General features: G+C 40.0%; 1 protein-coding gene and 1 long non-coding RNA gene across 6 annotated transcripts in view; one reads left to right on the forward strand and one right to left on the reverse strand.

The window, feature by feature from the left end:
* STK35 (serine/threonine kinase 35) overlaps positions 1 to 2,565 on the reverse strand; it is a 79,690-nt gene extending 77,125 nt beyond the window's left edge. For all 4 annotated transcript variants that reach the window (XM_031954611.1, XM_031954608.1, XM_031954609.1 and 1 more), the window contains exons 1-2: positions 2,085 to 2,565; positions 738 to 1,368 (exon numbers count right to left, since the gene is read on the reverse strand). In XM_031954611.1, the coding sequence (XP_031810471.1) occupies positions 738 to 1,368; positions 2,085 to 2,405 (952 nt within the window). In that variant the 5' untranslated portion in view covers positions 2,406 to 2,565. The remainder of the gene's footprint in view (positions 1 to 737; positions 1,369 to 2,084) is intronic.
* Positions 1,289 to 22,389, forward strand: LOC116421774. Of its 2 annotated transcripts, none has more exons than XR_004232301.1 (3): positions 1,289 to 1,386; positions 21,041 to 21,213; positions 22,076 to 22,389. It is a non-coding gene; the product is annotated as an uncharacterized LOC116421774 (long non-coding RNA). The 2 variants fall into 2 exon arrangements; XR_004232302.1 differs by having other exon boundaries at positions 21,041 to 21,208.
* The last annotated feature ends 654 nt before the right edge of the window (positions 22,390 to 23,043 follow it).

Below are 23,043 nucleotides of genomic sequence, written 5' to 3' on the forward strand. Positions count from 1 at the left end.
AAGTTCAGCTCAAGTCCTGCTCCCTCTACACATGGCCTTTTCCAGATCCCACTCTAAATGCTACAGATTCCTCATCCCCGATACCTAAAATTACTTAAAAAAAATTTTATTGTACACATACTGTTCCCACAGATAGCATGTAAAATCCTCAGGGGCTTCCCCCACTCTGGCCCCAACACACAGAGTGCCTGGCACAGTATATACCCTGTAACAAGCTGCTTGTTATAAAAAGTGTTCCGAGAGTCTGAAAATCTCAGTTCCAGCACAGACTTCTCCAACCAACCACCTACAAAGCTACAGGGCTAAGCAAATGCCCGTCCCAGAACTCACTACTAAGTACTGAGAAACAATGCTTGTGTTATTTACTTGGTGAGTGTAATCGCAAACTATAACGTGTTACTCATGTTCATTCTCATTAAGCACGTTGGGGGCAGGATGGATGGAGAGGTTTGTGAGACTGGCCCAGGGAAGGTGGCACACTTAGGCGGACCTAAGGGTCAGGACCCCGGGAAGCAGGGACTGCTAGGAAAGGGGAGGGAGCAGGTTGGGGGGATCCCGGATAAGGGCCGCAGGGAGGACCCGGCAGAACAGGTGTGAAGACCAGGGGGGAGGTTTAAACGGCCCGGGGCCGCAGCACAAAAGGCCATTTGGGGGGTAGGGAAACGAATGACACCGACTGGGCCCGGAGGCCCGGGCAGCGGGGGCGGGTGCCCAGCGGGCTCTGTCCCCGGCCTTACCTTTGAGCGAGGTCTCCACAAGGCGCAGGTACAGCTGCGAGCTCTTGTTGCCGTGGCTCATGCGCTGGGCCAGCCCGTTGCGTTGCAGGACGCACTCCTCGAACTGCACCACGTTCTGGTGGCGCCGCTTGAGGCTGGTCAGGGCCCAGAACTCGGCCAGCGCCAGCTCCACGTTCTCAGGCGCGTCGCAGCGGATCTTCTTCACAGCCACCCGGGCCCCACTGCGCCCGGCCACCGCCTCGTACACCACGCCGTAGCTGCCGCGCCCGATCTCCGCCAGCAAACTGTATCGGGGCCGCGCCGCCGCCGCCTCCCGCCGCCTCAGCGCCGCCGCCAGGTAGGCCTTGCTCGCCGCCGCCTCCTCTTCCGCGGCTGCCTCCATGGCCTGGGCCTGGGCCTGAGCCTGGGCCTGGGCCGCTGCCGCCGGCCTCAGCTTTGCGCTGGGCGCCCGAAGCCCTGGGCTTCGCCTTTTCCGCTCACTGCTTTGTGTCCCTCGGCGAACACCGTCCTCCTCGCCCGTTTCCATGGCTGCGGGCGGCGGGGGGAGCAGCAACGGCGCTGCTGGGGTCCCCCTTTCTTCATCCCTCCGTCCGGCCCCGAGACGCGGCGGAGCGGGACTTCGGGCTGGGACCTGCAAGCAAAAGAATCGGTTAGGCTAGGAGGCCGGGTGGAGGCGAGGGGGGGAGGTGGGGGGGAGGGCGGGGATCGCAGGCCGCACCGCTTACCCTTACCCCTACCCGTACCCCCACCGCCGCCGCTGCTATTGCCGCCACCACCACCGCTACTACTATTACCGCCACCACCTTCACCACCACCACTACCACCACCGCCACCACCACCACCGCCTCCACCTCCTCCTCCTCCTCCTCCTCCTACAGCCGCGGCCCCTTTAAGACTGAAGCAGCGGCCGCCGCTTGAATGGGGGGAAAGCGGGAAGGTCGAAACCATTGAGCCGTTGCATGGGGGGGGGAAAAGAGAACCGAAATGCACTTGTCTTGATAATCAATCTATCTTAATAGACAGGGGGAAAGTGTGACGAGAATGATCGAAACCAGAGGCAGGGCATCTCTCATAGGATTTTATCTCGTCTTGCTCTCAATTCCCTGGCCCTGGCCCTTCCGGTTTTCCCCCACACCTTTCGCCGCGATGGATTCTCCCTAGTGTAAACAGTCCATTGAATTAAGCCGGAGTGGAGTCTAGGGGACCATCCCAACTTCGGGCTGGAGGTGGGTGGGGGCGGGATGTGGCGTCTCCTCCCCCCAGGGCTCTCGGGTCTGGGGTGCCCTAGAGGCGGCGCAGGTACTCGGGGCCGTGCTCCACCAACGGCGCCTTGGTTCGCATCCTTACCTGGCTCAAGCCCTGCTTCCCCTGAGTCGCCCTCTTCCTCTTCTTCCCCCTCGGAGGGTGATGGTCCGCCCCGTCCCGGGGATGCCCGGGGGACTGGGCTGCCCTAGCCGCCCAGAGCGGCCGCGGCGGGGCCGGGGCTGCAGGTATGGTGTCCGTGGTGAAGACCGGGCACCTGCAGCTCTTGGGCCCGCTGCCTCTTCTGCACCTCCTCTCGCTACAGCCCATGTGGCCGCGCCGGCTGAGCCCTTTATATAAGCCCTTTATGTAACTGGCGTGGCCTGCCTCGGGCGTCGGGGGCAGGGTCGGCTCGGGGTGCCCCATCCCCCGGGGTCTTTCGGGCTGGCTCAGCCTCAGTGCCTGCCCAGGGCCCCTGCTGCAGCTGCCAGACCAATGTACTTTCGAGTCTTGCCGGAGCAGAGCAGAACCCGCCTCCCAGCCTAGGACGCGCGAAATCCCAGCGAGCCCCTGGTCGGCCCCGCCCTCCCTCCGCTAGTCTTGTCTCCTCCCACCCAGCGGCCTCAGCATTGCGCCGCTAAACCCCGGATCCGGCCCCACCTCCATCCAATCAGTGTCGCTCCTGGGCTCCTCCCTCAGCCGCGGAGCTCATCCTCACCGTTCCTGACCTCCGCTGACACCCCGGCCCCTTTCCCCTCCCGAACCTGGCGGTGACAGCCTCTGAGTACTGCAGTTCCGAATTCATGGTTTGGCGGAAGATGGTCGTGGTGCTTTGGGCTCTGCACTGACCGTGGGCCTCAGTTTCCCCCCCTGAACTAAGGATAGCGGACTAGGCGGTTTTCAAGATTGTCTGCAGCGCCCATGCAGGTCACGGACGCTTACATTTAGAGCTAGAAGGCACTTTGGGGCCATTTGGCCCAACCCCTTCATTTGGTCGGTAAGGAGTTAAGTGACTTGCCCAGGGTGACACGAGCAGTCAGGATTGGAAGGAAATCTTTCTGACTCCAGGTCCGGTGCAGCGTGCCATTTTGTTGTGTCTCCTCTTAAAATCCCGTGATCCGGTAACTGTGACTTCCTCTTTAGTTTCCCCATTTGTGATTGTAAGATGGAGCTAGGAAGCGTGGGATGGCCTCGAAATCAAGAACACCTGGCTACAAGTTTGATTTGCAGCCCCGGCCATCCGCGAAACACCAAATCTAATCATTCAATCAACTGGTATTAAGTGCCTGTTAAACTTCAGGCGCTGTGCTTAGGGCTGGAGCGTTAGCAGAAATAAAGAAGTGTTTACTTCCCGATGATCGTAATGGGGGAGGTGAGCTTGCAAGTATGTTTCCATGCGTATATGCATACATATGTATATGTATGCATACGCACACACACTATATATATATATATATATATATATATATATATATATCTCTGAGGGGGCCTTGAAAGAAGAAAGCCCGGAGAGGCTGCTAGAGTACATGTGAATGGGGGCAGTGCTCTTCCAGCCACTGTGAAGGACAGCCAGGACGCCAGTTTCGTCGGATCTCAGACCATGGAGAGGAATAACATGTAAGAAGAATGGAAAGGCAGAAGGAGCTTTAAATGACAAACACAGACGTTTATATTAGGTCCTAGAGCTGATAGAAAGCTGCTGGTTTTATTGCATAAAGCAGTAATAGCGTAACACCTTTAGCAAAATCACGGTGGTGGCTGAGTGGGAGATGGCTTATCCTGAGAGCCTTAAAGGATGCTTACAAATTCTGTGTTTATATACATGTGTATGTGTATGCATATGTACATGTGTATGCATGGGTGTTCATAGCCCAAGATGGTTATGAACTGCTCGGAAGGCAGAATAAGAGACAACATTTGAATCTACATTTTTCGTATTCCAGGACCAATATTCTATCCACACAGTAAATCCAGCCTCTCATTTTGTGTGTGCTGTGTCCCATCTTTAAAATCTTGATTCAGGGACTGTGGTTTTCAGCTTTAATAATTGTGAAATGGAGTCAGAAAACATAACGTGGGTGTGTAAAGAAAGGCCTTGAACTAAAGAACAATTGAGTTCAAGTTTGATCTATAGCTTAGGCTATCAAGAAGATAACAAAATTAATCATTCAATTAATATTAAGTGATATATGCACATATAATCTATATAAAATACATATGTTTTTATGTGTATACTTGTATATGTATGTATGGAAAGAAGGAAGGAAAGGAAGAAGGAAGAGAAAGCGAACTGAACTTCCCTGTTTCAAGGGACCTAGTTTCCTAAATTCACATCATTGACACTAACCCCATCTTTCCTCATTACACAAACTCAGTTGCCATATTTTGACATTTCTATCTTCACAATATTTTTTCACCTCATGATCTCTGATTAGTAATTAATTAGTAATTAATTTTAGTTTCAAATAGTAATCAATAAGTAAACTTATTAAGTATCTACTCTGTGCAGGCTTTGTGCTAATAGCTGGGTATACAAGAAGAGGCAAATGACAGTCCATGCTCTCAAGAAGCTTACAACTGGATGGAGGAGTCGATGTGCAAACAAATAATTACAAAATACACTATGTGCAGGATTAATAGAAGATAATTAAAAAGGGGAAAACCTTGGAAATTAAGAGGAGCTAGGGAAAATATCCTATAGAAGATAGGATTTTATTTGGAATTTAAAGGAAGCCATGGTGATTGGTAGTTGGGGTGGACAATGGGGGACAGTCAGAGAAAATGACCAGAGCAGAAAATGTCTTGTCCATGGAACAACCAGAATCATTAGATTGAAGAATACTTGTTTAGGGAGTAAAATGCAAGAAGACTGGAAAGTTGGGAGGCAGCTAGGTTATGAAGGGCTTTAAATGTCAAATAGCATTTTGTATTTTCTCCTATAGGCAGTAGGAAAGCCACTGGAATTTGTTGATTGGGGAGGGCAGGGTGTGACATAATCAAACCTGTGCTATATGAAAATCACTTGAATGACTGACTAGAGGATGGATTGGAATAGGGAGAGACTTGATGCAGGAGAACCACCAATAGGCTGTTGTAACAATCCCAATGTGAGGTGATTAGGGCTCCCCCAGAGTGGGAGCAGTGTAAGAGGAGATATGAGGGTGTATTTGAGAAATGTTGCAAAGGTAAAATTGACAGACCTTGGCAGCAACTTCTCAGGTAGTATTTCACTGAACATCTTTGGCAATCATATGTCTTTGATGTTTTATCTGATATTAGTAATCATAGGCTACAAGGAACCTTTTAGATCACCTAGTCTAACTCTCTCCTTTTTATGAAGGAAACTAAAGGCTGAGAAAATTAAATGACTTGTTCAAAGTCATATAGGTAGTGAATGTCATCATGACAAGGTTCTGAACCTGGGTCCTCAGGCTCCACTGCATCATGATGCCTCTCAGAGGATCACAAAAAAAATTATATTTTGTTGTATTTTTCAAGGTGTAGGATTTTAACTTATCCTAACATGTAGAATTTTAAACAATAAATCTTGCAGAATTGGCAACATGTTGGCAGCACAGACTAAAAGCAGTGGAATCTTGTATTCTGCACATTTTTTGGTCAATTATTAACTAAAGATGCTATTAAGCATTACTTGAAACCCTGCCTGTCCTATTATTGTATCTTTATCAAGGATGCCTTCAATATCTATTTAGGATATTCTTATCCTAATCCCTTATGGATCAATGTTTATTGATATCTTTTTTATATAATACTAAAAGATATGTATATGTGTATTAACATCTTATTGGTATCAGTGGAAGGAGTGTTCATACTATGAGTTTGCCACATACGTCAAATTTTAAGTCATCTAAAAATATATTATTTGCTTTAAGCATTTGGTATCCTTTTTGCTTTGAGATATCTTGAGAATTGTCTTTCATTGCTTACAAAAGCTTGACTCCTCCAGCACAAGACCCCCTTGTAAAGGCTTAATCTAGTCCAGATTCTTTTTCTGTCTTTGTTTTCTAAAGGGTTATTTTCACTTTCTTGTTCATCATATCAGGAAATGCAAAGTTAGATTCCACATGTCATAGTACCCATAGTTTCATTGTTAAAGAATGGAGTTTGTTTCGTTTATTTTGGTCCATCTTTTTTGTTTGTATTTGCTGTTCTCCCACTTTCCATCTTAAACACACTAGGCATACCACATTGATCTACTCAATCATCTCTTATGAAATTCCTTTTAATTTATTTTTTTCTCTATTTCTCTTTGGTGGACAGTGTGGCCAAGTGAACAAAACACTGGGCTTAATGTCAGAAAGTTTTGAGTTTGACTCTTTATATACTTATTAGTAATCTCTCTGAGCCTCAATTTCCCTTTCTGTAAAATGAGAATAATTTATGTCACCTCCCTCATAGAGTTGTTAGGAAGATCAAAAGACATAATGCAAGGTGTTTTGGAAACCTTAAAGTGATTCATAAATGTGAGCTATTATTTATTATTGTAATATAGTACAGTACTGTTCAGGATCTTCTATTATCTTCCTCTGTAAGATTTTATAGAATAATTTATATTTTAAACCAGTATCTGCTGTATTTTTTTACTCTATCTTTTCATCTCAGCTTCCTAGCTTCCTGACTTCAAAATCCAAGTAAAATCCCAACTTCTGCAAGAAGTCTTTCCCAGTCTTCCTTACACTTTGTACCTTCCCTTGAAATTAACCACAAAATTATCTTTTTTGCATCTTGTTTCTCACATTAAACTGTAAAATTTGAGAGCAGAGACTTAAGTTTTTTTTTTTGCCTTTCTTTGTATCCCCAGTTCTTAGCCCTGTGCCTTACACATAGTAGATGTTCAATAAATTTGAATTAACCGTCTAGCAAGGGGATCTATTGTTAACTGGAGAGGTGGTTTTTAGATTATTTTTTGTCTTTATGGCACTTGTTTTACATTATTTAGACTGTCTTTGGAAATCATCTATGTCAATATCTGGTTTGGTTTGGTTTGGTTTTTGCCTATATCTCACCCATTCGTAAACTGGTTTATTTTTTAAAGATTTATTGATGGGACAGCTAGGTGACCCAGTGTATGAGAGAATACCAGCCTTCAACTCAGAAGGGCCTGAGTTCAAATATGACCTTCAGATATGAGGTCTAGGCAAGTGTGACTCTGGGCAAGTCACTTATTCCTTATTGCCTCACCCCATCCCACCCTGAGAAAAAAATATTGATGTCTTTTACTTTTATATCAACCACATCCCCCCAAAAAGCAGTTCAGCAAAACCAATCAAAGAATTACATTTTTTTTCAAGTTTGTCTGTTTACATTTTTAAAAAAGGTTTTATGTTTTTTGCTATGTCATGGTTGTTGAGAGAGGGAGAAGAGAGAGAAAGGAGGAAAGATGGGAGAGAAAAGAAAGAGACAGAAGAGAGCAAAATTGGAGGAGGGGAGGGAGAGAGAGAGAGAGGGAGAGGGAAAGGGAGAGGGAGAGAGGTGAAGGAGGAGGAGGAGGAGGAGGAGGAGGAAGAAAAAGAGAACAAGTGTTTGTTAAACACAGTTAGTTATGTTCTAATAACTGAGCTGAATGCTAGGGAGACAAATACAAGCAAGCAGGACCTTCAGAGAAACTTGCTACAAAAAAGATTTTCCTTCAGTAACCTGTTTCCTTTCTCATTTTAATTTCATTTCATTTTGTTTGTGCAAAATCCTTTTTAATTTGTGATCACAATTGTCCGTTTTATCTAACATGATCTTCTCTTTCCCCATTTGCTTCGTGGAGCAGTTTACATTTTTATCTCAGGAGCAATTAGAAAAGCAGTCATTGGTCGAGTAAGGGAATCCCATGGTCAGGTCTGTGTTGAAGGAAAACCTGTTTGGCATCGTTGTGTGGTCTGGAATAGGAAAAGATGAGGCAAGAAGGTCGGGGAGGTTGCTGTAATAACCTAGATAACAATATCAATCAGACTTTCAAAGGAATACTTTATAGGGCGAGAAAAAAATAATGAAATTCATGTGGAAGAATAAAAAAAATCAAGAATCTAAAGAGAAATAATAACAAAAAGTGGAAAGGAAAGAAGACTAGCAATACCAGATCTAAAAATATCCTAAGAAACAGTAATCATTAAAATGATTGATACTGGTTAAAAAAAAAAGCAGTTGATTGGTGAAATAGATAGGCATATATATGTGCGTGTGTGTATATATATATATATATATATATATATATATATATGTATATAAAATATAGCTAACAAATTTAGTCATCTAGTGCTTGACAAATCCAAAGGACTCAAATACTGGGGGAAAGACTCATTCTTTGACAAAACTTGCTGAAAAAACTGGAATGTTAATCTGGTAGTACTTAGATTTAGAACAACAATTCACACTATATGCCAAGATAAGCTCCACATAGACAAGTGACTTAGATATAAGATATCACAACATAAATTAGAGAAGTATCAAGAAATTGCCTTTCAGATCTATAGATAGGGTGATGCTCCACAAAGCAAATGGGGAGAGATTCATGTTAGATAAAATGGACAATTGTGATCACAAATTAAGATTTTGCACAAACAAAAGTAATGAAGTCACATTTGTAAAAACAAGATCCATTGCCCAACTGATTAAATAGCCAAAGAATATAAATAGGTAGTTCTCAAGGGAAGAACCATGCTAATAATTGCCATATGAAAAAAAAAAGCTAAAAATCACTAGTGATTAGAAAACTACAAATTGAAGCAATTGTAAAGTTGAATCTCACCCTCATCAGGTTGACAAAGTTGACCAAAAAACCCCAAAATGATAAATGTTCAAGGGGTTATGAAAAATAGGCCCATTAATATGCTATAAGTGAATCTATAAATTGACCTAGTCATGCTGGAAATCAGTTTGGATCTATGCCCTCAAAGATACTACATTATGAATACTTTTTAATCTAGTATATACTGCAATAGCATAGTACCTGGCACATAATAAATGCTTAATTATAATAAATGTTTGTTCCCTTTCTCCCTATCACTCCCCAGAAAGAAGAAAATGATTCACATGTACAAAAATATCTAGTGGTTTTTTTGCTTTTTGTTTTTTTGTGGCAGTAAAAATTATGATATGTGGATGTAAGAGATTCTGGGCTGTAAAAAATAATGAAATGGATGTTTCAAAGAAACCCAGGAAGACTTATATGAAATGATGCAGAGTAAAAATGAACAAAACCAGGAAAATATTTTATAGTATAACAACAGCACTATTCAAATAAAGAACTGTGATTCTAGAAAATTGATGTTAAAGAATGTTGCTTACTTTCTGACAGAAAGGTGATGGACTAAATATATAGAAAAAGACACATTTTTGGACATGGGTGATGTGTGTATTTGTTTTACTTGTTCAGAGTAAAAATACATGTGCACATAGGTGCACATGTATTATAAGTTTTGTTTTTTTTTAAGTAGAAGTAGGGAAATAGAGGAAATAAATATTTAATTGACAAAATGAAATTAACAACAAAACCTAAGTCTAAGATGATGAGGGTCTTATCTAAGGTAATAGCTTTTCCCAACTCCTCTTAATTCTAGTTCTTTCCTTTCTATTAAATACTTCCCATTTATTCTGTGTAATGGAATGTCTGGCACATAATAGGTACTTAAAACATATGTATTTGGTTGATTACTAATTGTTTATTGTGTGAGTGGAGGGATATCAGATGAAAAAGATATTGTGAAAGTAGAAATGTCTAAATTTGTCAACAGATTGAGTTTGTAGAGTTAAGAAAGGTAAAAAATTAAGAATGGTATCAAGGTTATAAATCTGGGCAACTTCCAAGGATGGTAATCTCTTCCATAGAAATAGGAATGTTTAGTTCAGGAGAGGTTGAAGAGTAAAGATAATGAGTTCAGTTTTGAACATGTTGAATTAAAAATTATTTTCAGGACATCAAATGAAATCACCAATAGGCAATTGGTGGTGCAGAACTGCAGCTCACAAGAGAAAGTGAGAGTGGATGTATAGAGCATGGAGTCATTTGCATAAAGATGATAGTTAATCCTGTGGGATCTGATGATTTCACCAGAGACAGAGATGAGAAAATATAGAGGGAGAAGAGAACAAAAGGGACTAAGGACAGATAGAAGGCACATGGATCATGTTTCAGCAAAGATAGCAGAGGAATAGTCAGACAGGAGGAGAACCGGGAGAGAGATGTGCCACAAAAACCTGTAGGGCAGAGTGTCCAGGTGCACGAGACAGTCCGAGGGCCACTCCAGCTCGCTCAGCACCCCTTGTGTTCGGCATGAGAGAGCCTCCAGGCTCTGCAGGGCTGTGTGAGCCAATTATGGGCTTGTGACACAGCTCAATCCAGGCTTCTAAAGCCTTTTTGCTCTGGCTGGGTCTGCAGCTTGCTCGATGGCACCAAGCTCAGCCATCAATCAGGAACAGAGAGCATGGGTGCAAGATGCTGTGAGGTGTGTACTCCACTGGAACTGAATACAAGATGATTGGCATCCAATGAGGACCCAGAAATCACTTGGGGCAGAGACCAAGGCTGATGACAAGGGAATGCCCCCAAGTGAAAATAGCTTTGAAGCCCAATGGGAAACTTCCATCAAAAGAGCGTATATCAGGAGCAAGAAAACTCACTTAAAGACTGAGTGCAAGCCGAGAAGACACGTCAACCAGAGGGAACCTACCTCCAACCTGTAGGTGAACAGAGAAGGCTACAGGCAGGAATCAAACAGAAATTTAAAATTTGACAGTAAGGGAAATGGTTTGCAAGCAGCATGCATGCCAGGGCCCCTCCCTTAGTGGGGAGACCACGTTAGTGCAGCCAAATTTCAGTACTTAGACCCATGGCTGTGCCATGAACTTATAGCCTGACAATGAGAGGTACCAGCAACAAGGTGGCAAGTTTGGCTCATAGCAGGACTTATGACCAGAACAAGGATTGTCTGAGCTCAGAGAACACCTGGGGCTGGTCACGCACAGTAATTACATGAAACAAGTCCGGGATTTTGCTGTGGCTGAGATCATCCAGAGGGTGAGCTCTAAGGATTGTTGTTAGGCCAAACTCGGGGCGCAGCTTGCTTGCTGAACCTTGCCTCTGGAAAACAGGGCATTTCCTAACATTGTGACAGCCAGTGGGGAAAATATTAATAGCAGAAAGGAATATGGTCTTCAGGTCATCTAAACCGGTCCAGGTATCTGTGAATTAACATCATAACACATAGATGAATCAGTACCTATAAGAGAGAAGACTCTATGCATTCCCAAGAAAACATGGAACCACAGCAGAATATTCCCAAGTGATTTAAGAGAGAAATAAGAAGTGTAAAAGTGGAATTTATGGTTCTGCACAGTAGGAAAAAAGTGACAAAATAGAAAAACTTGAATCTACAGAGGCAAGTGTCACCAAAGAAATAAAAGAAAGAACAATTGATTGGAAATATAAATAAGTAAAGGATAATTTTGAGAAAAAAGTAAAGTAAAAGTAAAAAAGATATTAATCTTAATATAAATGTTAGGGTCAGCTAGGTAGCACAGGAAATAGAGCCCTGAGTTCAAATATGGTCGCTCAGGTCAAAGCTGTGTGACCTTGGGCAAGTCACTCAACCCCAATTGCCTCAGCCAAAATATATGTGTGTGTGTGTGTGTGTGTGTGTGTGTGTGTGTATATATATATGTATATTTACATAAATGTTAAAAGAAAACATGCTCTCAACAATCAAGGTGCTGATTTACAAGATAGGATCATAGAGATAAATTAAGGATCATAGGTTTCTCAGAAAAACATAAGTTAAAAAACCTAAACATCATAACATAAGAAACAATACAAGAAAACACTTAGAACTTTTGGATATAGTAAAAGAAATCAATTGAAGGATTCAGATTACTTCTTAGAAATAAACTCTATGCTACAAACTCTAAGACACTTATTTGTTAAATGTACAATTCTAGTGACAAACAATGAATTCTGCAAGAGACCAGGAGAAAGACCTTAAAATTACAAAAGAAAGAAATTTGAATAACACAAGATTATTCTGCACTCAACAGAAACTGTAAGAGGTAATGGAATAATGTGTTCCAAAGAGCAAAGAAGCTCCAAATACATCACAAAGTGTCATGAAACTTGAACCCAATCATCAGTGATAAAAGAAGTTCAATAAAAAAGACATTTGAAGTATTCCAATAAAGAAAACCAAACCTGAGCATATTACTTAATTTGAAAATAACCCAGGCAACTGAAAACAAAACAAAACAAAAATGCAGACAAATACAGTAACCAAGGAAAGCACAAGTAATTAAATAAAAAGAAGAAAAGTACTAAAAAGAAGAGGGTATCTATGGGATCAATAAAAACAACCACCACAACAAAATAACAATAGAACATTAAGTTCTTTCTAAAAATATAGAAGGATATGAGTGAAAATAGAAATCAAACAAAAGAAATGATAGTGGAAGACCAGTCCTGAAACATTAAGTATTAAATTTCACAACATTCTGCCTGTAGGTCAGTAAGTTGTGTGTGTGTGTGTGTGTGTGTGTGTGTGTGTGTACTAAAATGCAGAAGGGAAAAGTGAATAAAAGGTGAGAGAGGTTATGAAGATAGAAGGGAATATGTATTGTATTCTGATTATGTCATAGGTTAACAGTGAAGGGAAAATAAATCATATAGTCTTTCAGGAAGAAGACATTTTACAGGAGATGTTTGAGAGGACAAAGGGAAGGGTTGAAACGGGTGAAATGGTGAAATTTCATTTCAGTTTTGAGAAAGGGTCCCATGGGACATTGATGCATTGTTGGTGGAGTTGTGAACGAATCCAACCTTTCTGGAGAGTAGTTTGGAACTATGCTCAAAAAGTTATCAAACTGTGCATACCCTTTGATCCAGCAGGGTTTCTACTGGGCTTATATCCCAAAGAGATACTAAAGAAGGGAAAGGGACCTGTATGTGCACGAATGTTTGTGGCAGCCCTTTTTGTAGTGGCTAGAAACTGGAAACTGAATGGATGTCCATCAGTTGGAGAATGGCTGAATAAATTTTGGTATATGAATGTTATGGAATATTATTGTTCTGTAAGAAAAGACCAACAGGATGATTTCAGAAAGGCCTGGAGAGACTTACACGAACTGATGCTGAGTGAAATGAGCAGGACCAGGAGATCATTATATATTTCAACAACAATACTATATGATGACCAGTTCTGATGGACCTGGCCATCCTCAGCAATGAGATCAACCAAATCATTTCCAATGGAGCAATAATGAACTGAACCAGCTATGCCCAGCGAAAGAACTCTGGGAGATGACTAAAAACCATTACATTGAATTCCCAATCCCTATATCTATGCCCACCTGCATTTTTGATTTCCTTCACAAGCTAATTGTACAATATTTCAGAGTCTGATTCTTTTTGTACAGCAAAATAACGGTTTGGTCATGTATACTTATTGTGTATCTAATTTATATTTTAATATTTTTAACATCTACTGGTCATCCTGCCATCTGGGGGAGGGGGGTGGGGGGGATAAGAGGTGAAAAATTGGAACAAGAGGTTTGGCAATTGTTAATGCTGTAAAGTTACCCATGCATATAACCTGTAAATAAAAGGCTATTAAATAAATAAAAAATAAATAATTAAATAAAAAGAGAAAGGGTCCCATGGAAGGAAGGTCCTATTGTGAGAGAGCTATTTTCTACAATGAGACATAGGGAACCTTACAATGTATATAATTTGCAGGGATTTTGGTGCTTAGAGAAAACATTTATTCTGCCTCAGAAGAAGGGGAATCAAAGCTCCTGGGGGCATTTGACACCCAAAAGAATGGGAGGGCATAGAGCCAGAGAGATTTCATGGTAAATAGGGAAATAAATTGCCATGGTGAGGGCAAAGTATAGTGTTGAACTGTACAATCAGTGACAGAAAAATACCATAGTTTAAAACTTCCATCTTTGCTATAACAAAGGCATACACAGAATAAAAACATAAAGCTAAAAATAAAATGAGACCCTGTATCAGGCAATCAAAAAAATTATTCTGTTAGACAATGCTAAAAAATTCATAACACAATGAAGAGATCAGCAAAGGAACTTCATTCTGCTGAAAGAAATCCTAGACAATCAATATCAATATTAAACTTACATGCTCCAAACAGCATTTAAATTCACAAAGAAAAAATTAATTGAATTACAAGAAAATGTAATGGTAGGAGATTCTAATGATTCACTTTTGTACAGTTCTAATTAAAAGACAAAAAGGAAAATAAACAAATTGTTGGAAAAAACAGTTGGTATCATCTAAGTAACATTGTTAAAATATGCATGTATTTCTTAGTACCACATGAAGCGTAAAAAAAATTGGCCATGTATTAGATCACACATAGAAAAAATTTGTCAGCCCCCCCAATAGTAAATACATCCTTTATAAACATAAAACAATAAAAATAATAATCAGTTTAGGAAGCACAAACAAAAAACAGACTCAAATGGAGACTTAAATTCTAAATAATGACTGGGTCAAAGAAAAAGACCATAGAAGTGATAGGACTAAGAAAGACATTATATTTGGTAATTAAATGATTTTATATATATATATATATATATATATATATATATATTATAGCCCTTTAGTGAGCCTTTCCTTGTAATAAAACAGTTAAGTAAAATCAGTCAATACTTGACTGCATCTGATAGCATTTGCGCCATTTTGGTTATCATAATTATAAAACATTCAATTTTTTGTTGTTGTTTAAAATACTTTCTTGTTACATTTTAATGGCTTGCTTAAATGGTCTTAATTTTCTGTCATATATTTTCATTTTTATTCTGCTGGTTGGTATTGATTTCAGTTTTCACAAATCAGTATTGTGACTATACAGACAGCTGATTTGTAAATAACTCCTTTATTGGTGATCAGTCATTTTCTATCTCTTTAAACATTATCTTTTTTTAATTAAAAAAATTATTTAGTATTTTATTTTTCCTGAGTTACATTTAGAAACAGTTTTTGATGTTTGTTTTTAAAATTTTGAGTTCTGAATTCTCTTCCTCCCTTCTTCCTTCCCTCCCCCTGCCATTGAGAAGTCAGGCAATTTGATACACATTATACATGTGAAGTCATGCAAAACATTCCCATAACTGTCATGTTCTGAAAGAAAACAGACTAAAAAATAAAAACCCTCAAGAAAAATAAAGTTTAAAAAGTATCCTTCAATCTGTATTCAGACACCATCAGTTTTTTTTTTTCCTCTAGGGATGGATAGTATTTTTCATCATAAGTCCTTCTTATGAAGAGTTGTTTTGAATCATGTTATTGTTGAGAATAGCTAAGTCATTCACAGCTGATCATCTTACAATATTGCTGGTACATAGTACATTTCCCTTTGCATGAGCTCATAAAAGTCTTTCCAGATTTCTTTGAGAGCATCCTGCTCCTCATTTCTTATAGCACAATAGTATTTCATCAAAATCACATACCACAATTCGTTCAGCCATTCTCCAGTTGATGGGCATCCTCTCAATTTCCAATTCTGTGCCCCCAGAAAAGAGATCCTATAAATATTTTTGTAGATAAAAACCCTTTTCCTTTTTGTTTCTATTTTGGGATACATATCTAATCCAGCTCTCTTTGAAGAAAGTATGTCGGTTCTATGTAGTTTTCAAACCTTCAGCCTCTTTCATTTCTAATTCCTGATCAATATTTTTCCACATATATCTTTGTTATGCTCCCTTTTACCCACATTTGATTTAAATTCCCTGAGTATTAAAATATATGTTGATTTGATTCAGAACATTTTATTGAGTTCTTTAAAAAAATTTCTCTACTTCCTCATCATCTGCAACAGATGTTGGCTCATTAAGCCGAAATTATCTTTGCATTGGTCTTTTGCAAATACTCATCATGAGCACTGCAGTGCAACATGCCCAATTAGACCATGAATTTTTTTTTTTGTTGTTGCCTTTGGATTCAAAATAAAACCAACTTTACCAATGCTGTTATCTACCTCCTTAAGGAGAACCTGGGAATTCTTTCCATTAGGTCCAACTTTCTTTTACTTCTACATTTAATTTGCAAAGAGAATATAAAATATCTTTAACAGTAGTCAGTATTAATGTTGATCGACAACTCAGAAACTTATTTTTGGTGTCCTTTGTCCTTTCTTCCATCATTATAGAAATAGAAAGATATGTATACAGGACTAAGGACCAGTTCATATTTTTTGTGTGCTTTATGTGCTGTATCGACCAAAGAATTCATCATTAAATGGACAGTCTACTGGTGATATCTCTATAGGCTAAGCTGGTTTTCACATCGTAAACATATTCTGTTGCAGCAACATTATTCAGAGTCCCACTAGTTTGGAAGATTCCATAAGAAATATGTTCTTCTGCTATCGCCTTTGATAGCCTACGATGAGCTCTATCATATGATATGCTAGATAACGTAAGTACTAGATATGAAAATGTTTTATAACTTCTAAAGGACTATATGAATGTTAGCAATTATTAAGATAATGAACATTGGTGGGAGAAAGGATACAAAGAAATATATAATATTTACAATTTATATTATTCATAACCTTTCATATCCATTATTCAATTCAAACATTTATTTGGTGCCTGCTGTGTTTAAAGCATTGTGTTAGACACTGGAGATGATACAAAAACTTCACAAGAAGACAGAAAAATCCAATAAAAACGCTTTAATGACCCCAGTGTTTGGAGAGATAGTTGACACACTAGATGACAAAATTAAAAAAAAAAAAAGCTCTTGATAGGCTAAAATATGGGGAAAATCAGATAAGATGACATTTAAAACGTGATTAATGTGAAATCTTACATTTGGGTTAAAAATATAAAATGTGTGTGTGTGGGGGGGTCATGGTGAGTGACAGTTTTTCTGGAACAGACTTGGGGATCTCATTGATCTAACAAATCAATGTGAGTTAAGGGAGTGATATGGAAGTAAAAATGCTAATTAGATCTGGAACTACATTAAGAAAGAATTTACTCCCAATAATGAGGAAGTGACAATCTGGTTATACTATACTGCAGTCAGGTCATATCTAGAGCATTTTGTTCATTATTGGGAACCACTGTTTAGGAAGGACATTTATAAACTGGACAATATCCAGAAGAGGGCAGTGAGGATTATTAAGTTCTTGAGATCCTATGAGCTTTGCTTGAAGGAACAGGAGATGTTTAATCTCTAAATAAGAGAAGGTTTGGGGTAGGATGATGTATAGGAAGTAGATGGGATGACTATCTTTAAAAGAAGAAAGATTAATTAGACTCTTTTGCTTGATTCCAAAGGTCAGAACCAGAAGAAATGAGTGAGAGTTGAAGAAAGACATTTTTAGGAAAAACTGCCTAATGAATCCACAGGTCTTTAAGAAGAGGCTGGATAACCTCTTGTTGTGGCAGTTCTTTTTCAGATATGATCTTGAGGTCATGGATGGTCATTGAGATTTCAACAATTTATATTTTGAAATTCTGTGATTCTGAAATACAGGTTGGGGTATGATGGGGAATAGTTATACATATAAGGTTTGGGGAGGCATGGGTAGATAAAAATATTACACTGTTTGATTTTTTCACATCTTCCTCATTCCAACAAGCATGTTATTAATATTAAGTACCTGCTACATGCTGAAAACCATACAAAGATGAGCAAAATGAAGTCCCTCACTTCAAGAAACCAATACTGTAGTTGGAGAAATAAGACTAGGAAAACAATGATCATACTGTAGTAGAATTCCATCAAGGCAGAATAAAAGATACAAATCAGATGCTACATGGAAAGAATTTCAATAAGAAGGAGATGGGGAAGGCATCCATTCCAGGGGAAATGATACAATTTCTTTATTAATCTTCAGTTTCCTGAGTTTAGGGCAAGATAGACAATGAGAAGACTTGACAGCTACCAATTTAAGGAAGAGGAGAAAAATTTAAGGAAGGAGGAGAAAAACCAAGAATCACTTATCTGGCAAAGCTAAGTATTATTCTACAGGAGAAGATGGCTCTTGATTGAACAAAGGACTTCCAAGTATTTCTAATGAAAAGACCAAAATTAAGCAGAATTTGTTGAATGAAGAAGTCAAAAGATAGATCAGTAACACAGAAAACAGTGACTACATTTTGAGGAACTGCTATATTGTAATAGGGGGATAAAAAAATGTTCTCTAAGAATCTAATATCTTCAAGGATGATGGAGAAAGTTAATACAAGAAGAGGGCCTGGGAAGTAGTTCTTTTATGATAGTCTTAGAGAAAAAGGAAATAGGAAGAGTAGAGAAATATACTTGGAAGAAAGAAGGAAGGAAGGGGATTATAACAGGAGTATATGAGAGGAAGAGGAAGGGAATGGGAGGAATGGGTATCCCCTAAACCTTACTTTCATCTGAACTGGACAGAAGAAGGGTGAACACATTTACACATATATCACACATACAAAGAATTAATCTCACAAGGGAAATAGGAAAGGAGGAGTGAAGAAATGAGGATTGTTTTTTAATTTAATAGCCTTTTATTTACAGGATATATACATGGGTAACTTTACAGCATTAACAATTGCCAAACCTCTTGTTCCAATTTTTCACCTCTTACCCCCCCCACCCCCTCCCCTAAATGGCAGGATGACCAGTAGATGTTAAATATATTAAAATATAACTTAGATACACAATAAGTATATATGACCAAAACATTATTTTGCTGTACCAAAACATTATTTTGCTGTAGAAATGAGGATTGTTAAAAAGTACAAGATGAGTGAAGGAATAATCATGAACAAAATAAACGTTAGAGGGGGACAGTCAGGGCAGCTAGGAGTCATAGTAGTAGAGCACCAGCCCTGAAGTGAGGAGGACCTGAGTTCAAATCTGGTATCAGACACTTAACACTTCCTAGTGGTGTGACCCTGGGCAAGTCACTTAACCCTTAACCCCAATTGGCTCAGCAAAAAAAAAAAAAAAAAAAAGAAGAGGAAGAAGAAGGGGGACAGTGAAAGGGAAGACTAAAAAGAAAGAGTAAAAACATGTGATGGAGAAAGACCAAAGGGAAGGGAAGAAAGGAAACATCAGAAACTAATCATTTCAATTATAGACTCCTAATATTAAGCAAACTCCTTTTTTACCATCTTGTTCTTTGTAAAGAGAAGAATGGGTGGGAAAGGAAGGGGAAAAAAATACAAGAGGATCAGGAAGAGGGGAATTACACAATTAACAATCATAACCATAAAATGAAGAAGATAGTAAAATGGATTAGAAAGCAGAATTCAACATGTTGTTTATAGGAAACGCCTTGAAACAGTTTCATACATAGTTAAAATCTATTATGTTTAAGGTGAACTCAAAAATAGTAGGAGTAAGAGCCATGATTTCAGAAATGGAGATGGTAGGAGTCTTAATAGTATTCTAGACCAATTCATATCAATGGTCTTATTTAATCCTCATAGCAGCCCTGTAAAATAGCAGAAATTATTGTCATATTACAGATAATATAGTCCATATCATCCCTTCTAGAGTTAAGCTATTAAAGCTTAAAACTTTGGAAAACCTTATATAATGAATGGATCAAAAGACTAATTTTTAGAACTAGAATTAAACCTAGTGGTCATATAGTCCAACTCCCATAATTTTACAGATGAAGGAACTAACATCCCAACAGATTATATAACTTGCCCAGCTGAGATTGAAAATAAGTCTAGCAACTCTTTAAAAAAGCACTTATTTTCCATGTTCCTGTTCCTGTTGTTCATCCTTCATACTCAAAAAGGACCAAAATGACATCAAGATGTTGGAATCAGCATATAATGTTTGAGTGGCTGGTCAGTCCAGCATGAGGTTGGAAGACTCTACCACAGTTCAGGCTCTAAGAGCCCATTTGAACATTTGGGATAGAGATGGCTCTGGATTTACGCACCTCATGTTTCCTTGGTGCTACTTGGGTTCTGCTTTGCTCATAGAGCCCAGGGCCTTCTTTGATGCAAGCACAGCCTCAGTCCTATACCAAAGTTCTTGAGCATGTCCTAGTGCAGCTTCTTCTGACCTCCAAGTTAGTGCTGCCTTGTGTGAGCTCTCCAAAAAGCAGTCTCTGAGAGAGTGGCCACACATGGTGCTCTCTGCTGCAGAGTTTGAATGCTTGACAATTCAGCTCAAGGGAGAACGTCAGTGTCTGGCCCTTAACTTAATGGGTGACCTTCAGACTCTCCCTAAGACAATTCAAATGGAAGCCATTCCCGGCAGGCACACAGCAGCAAGCTCAGCACGGCGGCTCTGTGCACCTTCAGGGTGCTGTGCCACCTCATACTCTCTTGTGCTTGCTTTTGTGGAGCCTCTCAAAGGCTGAGCCAGCTCTGGCAATGTGAGGGTCAACTTCATCGCTTACGGACTTCCTGGAAGTTCTACCACAAAGGTAAGTGAACTTATCCACAGCATGTGAAATTTCTCCATTTGCTATAACCATGACTCTATGTGTGGACCCTGGAGCCTATTAAAATAAGATGTGAACTTATCTGGAACAAGGCAATTCTTTGGCAAAACATAAATTATTGTTTATTGTTACTCCACTGATGAAACCATTGTTTTAACATTGACGAAATATCATTATGTCCTTGACAAAGGGACTTGCCTCTTGGATACTTGTCCTGTTTATGTCACAGTAATGATTTTGGTTGACTGAAGATTAATTTCTCTTCCTCTTCCTCCTACAACAACACATATCTGAAATACCTTCTTGGCTTGGTATTTAAAAGGCAGTTATATATAGACTCCAGAGACTAGAGAGAGGGGAGGGAAAGGAAGAGGAGGGAAGGAGATGGAAGGAAAGAGAAGGGGATGGAGGGAGGGGGGAGAGGGGGAGAGAAAGAAGAGAGAGAGAGAGAGAGAGAGAGGAAGAGAGGAAGAGAGAGGGGATAGAGGAAAAGAGGAAGAGAGAGAGAGAGAAAGAGAGAGAGAGAGAGAGAGAGAGAGAGAGAGAGAGAGAGAGAGAGAGAGAGAGAAATGATTGTAGGTAGGGTCAGTGAATGGAGGGCTAGGTTCTTGTGAGGTCTGTCAGCGAACCCTGTGATCTCTTCAGGGTAATCAGAGTCATTAAGGAACCAATGCCAGATGGAGAAGATAAAGCTGAGGAACTTTTATACCAACTTCAGCACCAACTTCCATGGAAATGGAGGAATTGACAGAAGCTTTGCTGAAAAGGGAAAAGAGATCCAAGATGTCATAACCAGCAAGCCTTTTGGCATTGGTACTGTGAGTTAGACAGATGTGCATGTTTGGGGGAATGGAATTGCCTCCCTGTTGGTTCTGAGTGCTTTTTTCTTGCGTGCCTTGGCATTTAAAGTCTTGCCTACCGTTTCACATACTACTCTTCACTGGGGTCAGCCTTGCCTGCTGGCTGTTGCCTTGGATGATATTTCCCTTCTTACATGTGTGTCTTGGCACAGCTGAGCCCCCACTTCCCCAGGTCTGAAATAAATATGTGATTGGTAGGTGAAGACCTAATGGAGAGGGAAGGATAATTATCATATCTGTTTATGGGCTCAGATGTGAGTTCTTTTTATTTTTCATTGGGTTAAACAAACCTGGCCCGTGTTGAATGTGTTTTTATCTGAAGGGTTTGTTAAGGGATGAAGTCTGTTTTCCATTTTTTGTAGAAACTTAGACATGATTTAACATCTAGGGGAGGGGGTGGGGGGAAGAAGGGGAAAATTTGGAACACAAGGTTTTGCAAGGGTCAATGTGAAAAATTATCCTTGCATATTGAAAATAAAAAGCTTAAAAAAAAGAAACTTAGACACGAGCCAAATTTGAAAGTTGTTAAATGTAAACCTTGGATGGGAGGGAACACAATCCTGACAAAATTTAGAGAGAAATCTTCAAGTCTGAGCTCCATTGATGAGCCCAGACCTTCCAGCCCTAGTAGCATTCATTACTATAATACCACCAATAGTATTTGCTTTCATTTACATTCCACTTTAATCATTATATAAAGTACTTTACAGATGATCCCATTTGTTCCCCACAAAAGCCCTGGGAGGAGGTATTAGATGTGCTTTCCAAAAATCACATAGTAGCAGAGCTGGGATTAAAGCCTGTCTTCTTTCCTTTGCAGGCTGCACTGCAGACTTTCTCTACAATGCCCCAGCTCTTCATCCTGAAGTCTCACTCTAGCCCTGTATTTCCCATATTGGAAGTACCCTGTACCCCAGACTGGTCCTTTTAGTAGGATGGCTTCTCCCAGGATCCCCATTTAAGGAGTGCTCTCAGGCCAGCCATGTCTCATCCCTCTACAGGCTGGACTCAGGATGTACCATTCCCCTGAGACTATCTTTGTCCCTCCCTTCCTCCCCCAATTCCCCAACCTTACTTTACAGCCCTCGGTGCCCGGTATGTAATAAGAGCTTAATAAATACTTCTTTCATTGACTCTGCCTTTAAATTTAGTGTTCATTCCATTATACAATGGATATAAGAATTCAATAAGAGAAAAGGAGGAGAACACACTAAGGCACTGAGTGGGCTAGTGGTACCAATGGTATTCTGGTAAATGTTTAACAACCAGCTCTCTGTGGGGATAATGTGCCCATTGATATACTTTAGGATTAACTTCCATAATTAGCATTTTCTCTAGCACTTTCTTAAGTCTAGACAATCAAAAAAATAAACTAAGCCTTAATTTGTAGTTTGCCTGTTTCTGAGGTATAAGTACTCATCCTGAAAATTTGGCAATCAGCTCAGGCAAATCAGTTAAGCTGACTCTAGCACATCCCCTGGGTGGGAATGAACCTAGGGAGGGTTGAAGAGATGGGAGGAAGAAAAAGGGTAATAGAGGGGTGTGTGTGTGTGTGTGTGTGTATGTGTGTGTGTGTGTGTGTGTGTGTGCTTGTGTGCTAGGAGTTGGGGGTGGGGAGGGAAAGACATAACAGCAAAGCTCAAAAGTATTTTGCCTCAGGAGAGAATGTTTTTATCAATGAAGGATCTTCAAGAAAGGGATTTATGATGATTGTCAAGAATGCTGTTTAGGGGATTCCTGCTAGAATATTAGAATATTATTAGAATAACTGTGGGACCCCTGAGATCC

The sequence above is a fragment of the Sarcophilus harrisii genome, chromosome 2 (genome assembly GCF_902635505.1).
Source record: "Sarcophilus harrisii chromosome 2, mSarHar1.11, whole genome shotgun sequence".
NCBI classification, from domain to species: domain Eukaryota; kingdom Metazoa; phylum Chordata; class Mammalia; order Dasyuromorphia; family Dasyuridae; genus Sarcophilus; species Sarcophilus harrisii.